General features: G+C 29.9%; 1 protein-coding gene across 1 annotated transcript in view; it reads right to left on the reverse strand.

Annotated features, from left to right (window-relative positions):
- The window catches only part of LOC111622828 (pleckstrin homology domain-containing family F member 2-like), a 53,359-nt gene that overhangs the window by 9,170 nt on the left and 32,273 nt on the right, over window positions 1–11,916 (reverse strand). Inside the window, exons 4-8 of the mRNA XM_023365250.1 lie at window positions 8,107–8,170; window positions 5,383–5,508; window positions 5,148–5,254; window positions 2,638–2,797; window positions 2,414–2,553 (exon numbers count right to left, since the gene is read on the reverse strand). Of these exons, the coding sequence (XP_023221018.1) occupies window positions 2,414–2,553; window positions 2,638–2,797; window positions 5,148–5,254; window positions 5,383–5,508; window positions 8,107–8,170 (597 nt within the window). The remainder of the gene's footprint in view (window positions 1–2,413; window positions 2,554–2,637; window positions 2,798–5,147; window positions 5,255–5,382; window positions 5,509–8,106; window positions 8,171–11,916) is intronic.

The following is an 11,916-nucleotide window of genomic DNA, read 5'->3' on the forward strand; positions in this document are numbered from 1 at the left end:
AGTCGAGAAACTTGTCCCGACTCGTCGGTGACTCGCCGTCCGTGGCGTTTTTCTGTGTTCGTTACAGTATATGTTTTACATTGTGTGTACATGTACAGTTTTGTGCGTGTTTTTAACATGTCAGGAGTGAAACGTAAACACGTTACTCTTTCATTAAATGAAAAATTAGCAGTGCTACAAAGACTGGACAAAGGGGAAGATTGTTTATTTTACTTTTTTCTGATAATCCGACCTTTTTTGCGTTCCGACCATACCCCCAGTCCCAAAGGTGACGGATTAGAGGGGTTCTACTGTATATTATACAATAGTAAACAGAATTATATGAAAAATTTATCTTAATAGCCAAATTTTCAGATCTTTATGCCAAAAAATACACTCTCATTTTCTGCTATCTCTTCACTTCATAATATATACTATTGTGTTTTATTTAAATTTTATGACTTTTTTACCTATACTTGTAAAAGTAATTTTTGTAATTTTTACATTTCTTGTATATGTATATATTAGGTATCTATCTGTACATTTGGGAACCTAAATAATAATTGTAAACTGTTATGCGATTTTATCAAATATCAAGTTAAAAATTTTTAGCAATATTTATACAGTGGAACCTCACATAACGATTAAAGCAAATTGTAAAAAAATGACTCATTTAATGAGTGACATTTTGCATAACAAGTGACGAGGAGAGGGAAAGTCCCAGATTGTGTGCCTGCTACAACAATATGTGTTTAACATTGTTCTGCTAGCATCTTGGTGTCACTTATGATCACACATTTTTCCAAACTTGTGTTCAGACATATTACATATAAACATCAACAACCCATTATATAATAAACATGACAAACAATATGTCAAATTCTTGGACTATGTAAAGGCTATAATTTTATATTAGAAATTACTGTATTTCGATTTTTTTTGTTTTCTGCAAATCAAATTTGCATTCCAGGTTGATTCATTCCACACTAGAAGAAAAGATGATGATGATTCACGCTCCTTAACAATGTATATTGTATAATTTTCTTTGAATAAACATTATACATAAAATATTTGAGTATCTTTTTCGGCATGGAACGCATTATTGTATTTTACATTAATTTATATGGGAAAAATTATTTCGCTTACTGAGTGTCTCACTTTACAAGTAACATTCTAGAACAAATTATGCTCGTTAAGCAAGGTTCCACTGTATTAAACAACAGGCATTAAAACTGCTTATAAAAATCATTTAGTTGCAAAATACAATTATTTTTAAACAACTAATAAAAAACATTTGTTTAAAAGTGTTGGATACTGTGCAATAATAAAAACAGTAAATTTTATTGAAATGATAATCATCATATGCATTTTCTATTGAAAAAAATTATCTCTAAAACATTTTCCTCCTGAAAAAGTCATCTCATACATATGGTTAAACTTAAAATGCAATACTACATAAGCAAAAACATTAGATATATTTGTAGAGATGAAAATACTTTCATATTTTTTATGTTTAATATTCATATATAAAATATTCTTATCTCTGTAATATATCTGATACTCTTGACCTTCCTTATCTCATCCTTACTCTATGAATTTATCTCATCCTTACAATATTATCATATTGTAAGGATGAGATAAATTCATAGAGAAGATATTTCTAATCTGACAAATACAGAAAAGAAGCACAACTAATTTAAATCTATATACTTAAATAATTTGAACTATTTTTGTTGATCTTGTAAAGTTACTCTAAACTTATAAAAATAATTATTGGATATTTGGAAGTAAAGATTTGGAGTAAATAAATTACAAATATTATACTTAAAAATACTTTGGATAAGAAAATTAGTTTTCTAGAACTGTGCAAAAATATTTAAAAAGTTGAATGTTGAACAGAATCCAGAACTGTTTAATCACTGTGAATTTATACAAGAAATCAAGAACAAAGTAGTCAATGTGGTTGTTACATGCAAAAGGTTTTTTTTAAACATTTTTAAAACATTATTAGAATCCTAAAAATAAAACAGGATAAAATAAAATAATCTAATAATGTTTAAAAAATGTTTAGGATTCTAATAATGAATCATCTTAGAAAAGTTTTCTAGGGTAATTCATTGTTTTTCTTCTATAGAATAATGATCTATTTTTCTTTGATTATATATTCAATTCCTAAAGAGGGGTATTATTCTTAAAAAAATCTGAACAATATATAAGTATTTATTTCAGATAAAAAAGTTAAAGATCTAAAAAATCTAAAATTTTGCTGCAAAAATTTTAGATATTTTTTGATTTGCAAAAATTTGTATAATGGAAAAAACTTGAATAGTGGAAAACTATGAAAATAATTGTTTTAATAAATAATTTTTTTAATATAAATCATAGTATATAAAATTTTTAATTTGTTATATTCTTTAATAGTAAATGTTCTTGCCTTTTCTTCAAATGTCATAATTTGCATTTGATCAACAACAGAATTCAATTCACAATTTTTTCCCATCTGATCAATGTCATCATCTGAATCATCATCCCCTGATGAATCAAATGAACCTGATTTGTTCATGTTTTCTGAAACTGTAAAAGAATAATTTTAACTAATTAAAGCTTAAATAATAATTTACATTATTTCAAATAGAGACTATAATTAAATTATAATACCATTTGCTGTTTCATTTGAAGAAATTGGACATCTAGCTTTAGACAGCATATTATAACAACTAAGGCACACACGAAGAGATTTTGTAGATTGGGATGGAAGAAGGAATCTTTTACTGGAGCAAGGACCACAAACTACAGCACCACATTTACGACAATGATGCTATAAAAATAAAAGGTTTGTTAATTTTAAATAATATGAACATTTTAAAAATTATATAATAATAGTTAATTATCAATTCATTTCCATTGAAAATTCACTCATTAGAAAAGCAAGCACCATAAATCTTAAATTATGTTTAATTCTGTGAAAAAAAATGTACTTTATAAAAGATGATGGAGGTGGATTTAATGTTATTTATTGCTTCCAACTTAAAACCAATCTTAAAACTTTTAAAAAATTAATAATGTTGATTTTATATTTTTACCCCTTTATCTACTTTAATCAAAGACAAAAAACTTTACACCAAGAAAACTCATAAAAAACATACAACATATTACATCATAAAACAACATTTATTACTTTTAAATGCATTATTAAAGCTGTTTTATCTCTTTTTAATAAATTTTTCATTTATCAAATATTTATAAAAATTTCTTTTAAGTGTAGATTCAAAAATCAAAGTTTTGCATTTAAAAATATCAATTATCTCTAATTGATTTTTTAATTTTAATTGATCAATTTAATAAGAGATAGCACCTAATGCCTCCCTCTAGTGACAAATTAATTAAATATAATTGCAAAAAAGTAGCCTGATGTAATCCAGTGGTTGTTTGGCTTTACAAATTTCTTGGGTTTTGTGAGGTTTGTTTATGTATAATTAAAAAAAATCAAAAATATATCAAAAATAAATACAAATAATCAACAGAAATTTTGATTTATCTATATATTTCTTTATAATAAATGCTATTTGAAATTCACTATTACTGAAACTGGAACTTCATACAAAATTACAATTTATCATTGGAAAAAATTTAAGAATTCAATTTTGTTTTAATCTTTAAATGTAATAACAATCTTAACTAAATATAGTAAATTAAATTTTATAATAACATACAAAATTTTTCAGCACAATGAAACAAAAATTATTATTGGCTGTATAAATATTGTTACAGAAAATCTCAAAAACTAAAACATATGACATTGAGATTTTGCACATGCAGAGAAAACACATTACAGGATTTTTTAGAATTGTCAAATTCAAGGAACGACAATTATGTGCAATGTAATTAGATCATTCTAAATATATTAGAGGTGCTCTCTACTTATGAACAGGTTATGTTCCAGAGGTTTTATTGTAAGTTGAAAACCAATCTAGAAAGTAAATTTGTACACAGAATAACCACTTATTGTTAGTGTTGCATCCTTTGATGTATTTATTAGAATACAATGGCTCACTACTGTTTAGTAGTGGATATTTCAAACATGGTTTCTTTCATCTAACACAGTTTTTATAATGTCCAGTTTAGCTTCCACAGTAATAGAGCAAGACTTCTTGCATTTAGTTTTACTACTAGATTTAATATTACATTTTGGATGCATTTTTGAAGCACTAATCACAAAAATTTATAAAAATTGCAAACAATAGCAAAAAGCAATGTTACTCCAACATTACTGACTTCAATTCCACCCTGAGCAGCAATGGAACCTTGAAATTTGCATAAAAACAAAAAATGACAATACACAATAGAAATAAGCCCGCATAATTAAAAAGTTATTATTTATTACTGGACAAAAACAACTTCAATGCCACCCCATGAGCAGCAAAACAACTTCACAATCTGCATGAAATTTTAGACCTACAGTCAAATTGTTCTTAAGTCTCAAAGTTCATAAATTGAACATTTGTAAATAAAGGAGCTCCTGTATTTATTTTCTTGTGTTGAGACATTAATGTTTCAATCATTGGGTTGCAATTTGAAAAAATTGTAGATCTATAAATTCCCACTGTCATCAGTCTGTCTGTCTTTCCTTAATCTTGAGAATGGAGATGAAAGCAAAGACTAGATATGGAAAGATAAGGGGCAAGAGGCCCCAATTAACTATATACAAATTTCTGGTCCAAACTGGAAGTCACATGATTCAATTCAAAAATTTTTCAACAGAGATAAATAGATGACTGACATGACACTGTTGTTGTCAGAAAAAGTATGATGTACAGGGGCAAGACACTGCTAACTAGAAAGTGGAGTACACACATTTTAAATTAAAAACATTAAAATATGATTAATTGCAGCCTGGCAGTGCGACGATGTCACAATAAATAATTGTTCATTAGATATAGCTTTTGATGAATAAACAAAGGTACAAATCATAAAAACTAATGAAATCATACATAAAGAATTTCATAATATACAAATCATTTGAAATCTTGATATCAATATTTTTGATAAAATATTTCTCCCATATATTTTTAACTATGTAATAATAGAAAGAAATGGAAAAAATTAAAATCTGATATAATTTGATTATTTTTCATAAAAAATAAAATTTAATAAAACTATTTTCTTACCCTCCTATTAATAAATGTAAACTGTGTTCGTCTGCAATGCATACATATTGATGCTTCAACATCAGGAACCCATACAGCTGCATGTTCAGTGGTAGGCTTCTTACCAGCTAATATCAATAATTTTAAATTTTAGGGAAAAAGTGCAGTGTAAAGAATTAAATTTGACAGATATAAGAAAATTTATTAAAATTATTTATTAATTAATTTTTATTTAAAAAATATAAATGTTTTTTACTTATTTCAAGAAGATTTTCAACACATTTATTAATATGAGCCATCCATTCAGATTTTTCTGTAGCTGTAACTGCATAAACTGCAAATGATTTTGTTGGAGTCTTAATCAGCCATCCATTTTTCAAGGCTAAATAATATAAAACTGGATTAAGTGTTTGTTTATTAACCATGTTTATAAAGGAAATGAATCCTGTATTTACTATAATAAATTAAAATATGCACTCAACATAAACTCTGTTTTAATAGTGGTCATTAAAATTAGTTAATAATGTAAAATCATTGATGAACATAAAAGAATATATTTTGTAACTAAGTATAAGCATATTCCAAAGCAAGGAAATGTGCACAATATTTAAAAATATTAATATAATAAAATATATTGTTATGCATTTTATATAAATGTGCAATTTTATTTGTATAATGTAAATGAAATATTACAAATAAATTGGTAGAATGTAATAATATACTCTCATAATTAGAATTCTTTGCATAAAAAAATATGAAGTGTTTACACAGAGTAAACTACCTATTGTTAATAAAAATGTATGGATATTCTAATCTTAAAATTAAGTCAAGCCCTAATAAAAATAGCTCATAAAACTCAGAAAAAAAGTTATAGCTTAATTTAATTTACTCCTACATTAAAGAGGATGCTCAAAGTGCTGTCATTCTTAGTCACACAACTGTTAAGATGCCATAACAATGACTGCCTCAGTCTAAATTTTCAGGCTGATTTCTAATAGCATTTAATACATTCTCAACCCACTCTTGTAGCTCTACCAAAGTTGAAATTGGTTTATAGTAGATAAGAAATTTCAAATAATCCCAAAAATAAAAATCAGGGATTTAAGTCAGATGACCTAGCTGGTCAACTGACTAGTTCGTCCCTTCTTATCCATCTCTCAGAAAATTTCTGATCATGGTACTGCCTTGCTATAATAAAAGAGGGTCTTCCATCATGCAAGAAAGAACCTACATTGTTGTTCTCAATGCTAAGGGAATTTCTTTAACAATTCAAGAAAAAGTTTTCTGTCAAGTTTACCAAGGAGACTCAATATAATTCTCTTAAGAATGTTTGGCAAAACATAGCCAATGATTCCTAAACAATAATTAATCAAGAACTAGTGTTGGTGTCAAGACAGCAAAACAACACATGAATTGTTCTAAGCCAATTGTGCAGATTAAGAAAACTGAAAATCCTTTTTCTTATAAACATTCACTTATCATGAATAGAACATAGGACAAGAACATGGTTTTCCACAAATTTCTGCAAGATTCACTGGCAGTGCTCTAATCCAAGGGGAAAATCATCAGATGTCAGAGCATGGGCACATTAAAAACACTAGAAATAAAGATGATTTTCATGAAAAATGTACATGACAGTTGTTTGAGAAAGCTTATTTATAAACAAATGTTCTTGAACTAATATAAGGTTCAATTATTACTTGATTGAGAATATTGTCATTGTTTTATAGCGTTCTGCATGTTTGTAACCTTAGTCCATCTGTTTGTATCACAGAAGATGAGTGTTGTTCTTTAAGACATTGATGAATATGGGTACATATTCTCCCATTTAGAATTAGACAATCAAGAAAGGTTTCTTGATAAAGAATGCACTTCTGTTGTATTTACATGATCATAAAAAACTAAATGTCTGCCAAATCCTCAAAATTATTCACCATTTTCATTTGTACAAAGAGAGAAACAAAACTTTTCATATTGTTAAATTGTTCTAATACTTTTAAATTAGTTTAAAAATAATACAATGAAAATAAATTTGAATATGTAAATAATTTCATTTATTAGTTTTTGTAAAAAATTATCTTTTTTTGTTTCTCTATGCTCTCCTAGCTCTTTATTCACACTTTGTTTCCTTCTTGGAACTGGAGCATCTTCGTCAATCTCCCAGAAAACATTTTTATAGTTGAATAACAATATTATTTCAAGTTATTTTCATGCTTTTAATAAAATAAAATTATCAAATCTGTTAGACTCTGAATGATTGCTCAAGCTATAAAATTTGGTGCAGATAAGGAAAGATTAAATAAGAGTGAAGATATAAAAAAACTTATAACTATTAGATAAGCAAAAATTTATTCACATTAAGGTTTACATAAATGAAAAAAAGTAAGTGTAATCAAATTTTATTTATAAGAATGGATTTGTTAAGCAGTTTTTTTTTTTATAAATATGTTAGTCTTTATTTTTGATATTTGCTATACTAGAAATACACTAGCATGCAAAACTTAAACAACAGTATAATTTTTAAGCAGACAGCCATGAAATTGTAGAAAAGCTTGTTGTAATCAGAACAATGAACACCCAATTCAGTAGAAAGGGGATTCATATGCAAATGTCGGAAAGAAGAAATCACAGGAAGAAGACATGAGGGCATGCAACTCTCATGTACCAACGCAACTCTTTCAATAAAGCCTTTTTTTGTTTGATTCCACACTGTATGCATATTCTATTCATTTTTGCACTAGTATACTTTCTTCATCCTTTAAGTACAAAATACTGTCTCTGTATTCTGAATTTCATGTATTCCAGATGATTTCTTGCAGAGTTACAGCAAAAAAAAACAATTGCTGCTTAAGTTTTGCACACCAGTGTATGATTTTAGAAAACTGTTTTAGAAAAAGAATGTTCTTCAATCATAAGGGATTTTTGAAAATCTAAAAGTTGTTTCTTAATGAATTTTAAAAATAGATAATAAAATACATACCTCCATCATCATCTAAATTTTCCAATTTTACTTCTTCAAGAGGTATGATGTGTTGTTTGTTATACTGAAATTATATATCATAATTTTTTTTATTGAATAATGTATATATTTATATATAATATTATAATATATATAAATAATATATATTTATTATATATAATATGTAAATATATATATATATATATTTACATATTATATATAATAAATATATATTATTTATATATATTATAATATTATATATAAATATATACATTATTCAATAAAAAAAATTATGATATATAATTTCAGTATAACAAACAACACATCATACCTCTTGAAGAAGTAAAATTGGAAAATTTAGATGATGATGGAGGTATGTATTTTATTATCTATTTTTAAAATTCATTAAGAAACAACTTTTANGTAAAAGAATGTAATGAAAATTCTGAGAAAATAAAAAAAAATTAAATGTCTTATGAAGTTTTTTGCTTTGTTTTCTTTAATCAAGATAAAGTGCATGTTATAAATGAAAATTACATACACTATTTAATTTGAAATATCCTCATCACCATAAAAATAAATCTCAAGCAGATATGGTAATGATTACTTATAGTGTGATGGCTCATTGCATAATTCCAGCAGATGGAGTACATCCCTCTTGATCTTTAAAAAAAAAGCATGCAAGGGCATCCTGTCTGTAGTTTACCTGTTGCAGAGGGTCTGTATCACTAGAGATGCTATTACATTGTAATCAAAGTCTATAGGAACAACTAACAGAATTTGAGAGGGGAAGATTTCTTGGGTTGAGAGGGGAAGATTTCTTGGGTTGAGAGAAGCCAGATGGTCATCTCGCTGAATAGCCCACCACCTAGATCAGGGGTGGCCAACAGTTTTTGCCCCCGGGCTGAATTGGAAAGAAAACTTTTTCATGGGCTGAACCAGAGGCTGCCCTAGGAAGATTTTGAGGTGGTGCGCAATCTCATTGTGGTGTCACACCATAGAGACTAAATTGTACATAAAGATTACAGATACATTTTCCACATTATCATGCTTTATCAACATTTTATGCTGTACTTAAGAATTTGTAATGCAGGGTTAACTCTAAATGCACAGTGAGTTGTTGACCTTTTTTTTAGGCGTCAGAATCTTTTATTGAGCTATTCGGACTTCAGTAGCTAATGTTGAAAGACTAATTGCAGGCTGCATAAATTCATTAGATGGGCCAGATCCAGCCCGTGGGCCATATGTTGGCCATGCCTGACCTAGGTTGTTCTGACAACACTGTAAAGGAGGTGATGGAACCAGTGGACAAGAAAGAGCTTGCAGCACACATGGCACTCAGGCTCATGACATGCTTGGCAGACCACTAACTGGAGGTTGTGTGCATGCTTGCTGGAGGACCGCCTGGTCCTCCAGCATGCACGCACACAGCCAACCATATTGTCTGCTATCTGAACATAGGTGGTGCCATTCATTACAGACTCCCTTGTCTGTCCATACCATTTTAAGACACCTGGTTGAGAAACATTTGGTATTTCAGTGGCCATTATGCTGGAAATGGTGAGTCACTGACAATGGCAGAAACTCACTGTTTCCTCCTGTTTAGAGTGCTATCACTCCAAACAGATTGGACTGCAACAGAATTGAACCGGGTCATCTACAGCAACAAAACCATGTGAACTGCAGGGGAGGTCAGGGTCAGTCGCACCTCCCTGTTTGGACAACAGGTCGTAAAACCTGCTCATCTGTCAAGATAGCTTAATTGATGATTACTGGTCCCGAGGGTTGGGACTCTCAAATGTTGGTCGAGTGGAGGGAGAATATTTGGGGTCAACAATAAGGTGAAGGCTGTATACAAGTAAAGGAGTCTACCATTTTAACAAATAAAACAAGAATTTATTAAAATAAACCAAATTAACAAAACTACAACACAAATCTCGACATTAAACTGCCTAACAGCTCAAGAGAGGGTTTACACGCTTTTTCATACCTCTTTATAGGTTTCCTTGACGATTTAGTCTATGTAGGCACATAAATGTCCAAAAAAAGGTGTCTTTGATCCAAATGAGCACAAATATAAAAGTTTGCAACTCTGGCGATGAACGGATATCAATAAGAGACTCCCTCGAGAGGGGGTAAGAAATGTCTTTTATAGCTTTTTGCAGGGAAATTCCATCACGTGATCAAATGTTCTATGAGCTAAAGGTTATAGGTGTTCCAGGGACCTAAACAAGGGACAAAAGTTAGATGCTAACTATAAACTTTTGTGCAAGTCAAGCTGCAAGTTATGTGAGAACAATAGAATGTTGATAGTTATGACAGGAAGATTTACACATTCCCGCTAAGATCGGTTTTTTTCTCCAATTCATTACATAAATGAAAGTGAACTAATTACAATTTTTGTTAATAAAATTCTGGATCTCACATCCACATTCAGTTTGGACACTGACAATGGCCATGTTTATGTCTGGAGGCACTGTAGTGAATTCCTCAATCCTGCCTATGCTTTGAAGCAGCACACATCCCTGCAGTTGGTGTGATAGTCTGGGGTGCAATCACATACAACAGCTAGTCACCTCTAGTAGTGATCCAAGGAATCATGACAACCCAGCAATATCTTAGTGACATCCTGCAGCCACATGTGTTGCCTCTCAAGGCAGGGCTCCCAAGCTTCCAATTTTCCAAAAGGACAATGCTTGACCACACATAGCAAGGGTGTCACAGGACTGCCACATTGCAACACCTCAGCCAGCCTAGTTTCCTGATCTGTCACCAATAGAACATGTCTGAGATCACCTGGGACACCAAGTTGGACAGACTAGGAGTTTGGTCAAACTAGAGGACTGCTTACAGCAACTGTGTGCCTTCATGCCCACCTGTAACACATTGTGTATTCACACTAGAGGTGGCCCAACAGGGTACTAGAACCTTCTTTCATTTGTAGTTTTCCCTGCAATAAATGATCCTCTTGCTTTCATTTCATAATCACTTACATCACTGTTATAAGTTCATTCAATTCTGACAACTTCTTCTTGGTGTGTTAATTTTTATGGCAATGAGTGTACATTGCTGTTTAATTGTTATCAGACATTATAATGTACTAATAGAAATGATATTTACCATCTTTTACACCCGCTTTTCAAATATTTAATAACTTACTGTTTATATTTACATACACATGCAATATATACATGGGGAGTCTGATATTAAAGGTACATGCCAAAATTACACTAACATTTATAAATAAAGACATTTATCCCAGTGTGATATTAGTTTGAACATCCCGTCACAGTACTGTTGCTTGTCAAGTTGCTTGAAGTAGTCCAGAACAGTGTCTTCCAATGCATCCTGATCTGCAAAGCATTTCCCTGCCAAAAATTTCTTTAAAGGTCCGAATAAATGAAAATCTGAAGGGGCTAAATCTGGACTATACTCCAATGTCAAATCAAACCAAACTATAATTGGCACAGAGGAACTGGGAGGTCCTGCAACATCCTCCATATAGTCCAAATTTAGCCCCCCCTGGATTTTCATTTATTCAGACCTTTAAAGAAATTTTTTGCAGGGAAATGCTTTGCCTTGGAATTGGAAAGACATCATTCTGGACTACTTCAAGCAACTTGACAAGCAACAGTACCATGAAGGAATGTTCAAACTGGTGTCATGTTGGGATAATGTCTCAACATTTATGGCAATTATGTTGATAAATAATCAGAAGTATGCAGTTTTTGTGGAATGTATTAAATATTTTCTTTATTTATAAATGTTAGTGTAATTTTGGCCTGTACCTTTAATATAGGACTTCCCTCGTATTTAACTTCATTTGTGGCA

The sequence above is a fragment of the Centruroides sculpturatus genome, unplaced genomic scaffold (assembly GCF_000671375.1).
Source record: "Centruroides sculpturatus isolate CEXI.00-Female unplaced genomic scaffold, Cexi_2.0 scaffold332, whole genome shotgun sequence".
Taxonomy (NCBI): Eukaryota; Metazoa; Arthropoda; class Arachnida; order Scorpiones; family Buthidae; genus Centruroides; species Centruroides sculpturatus.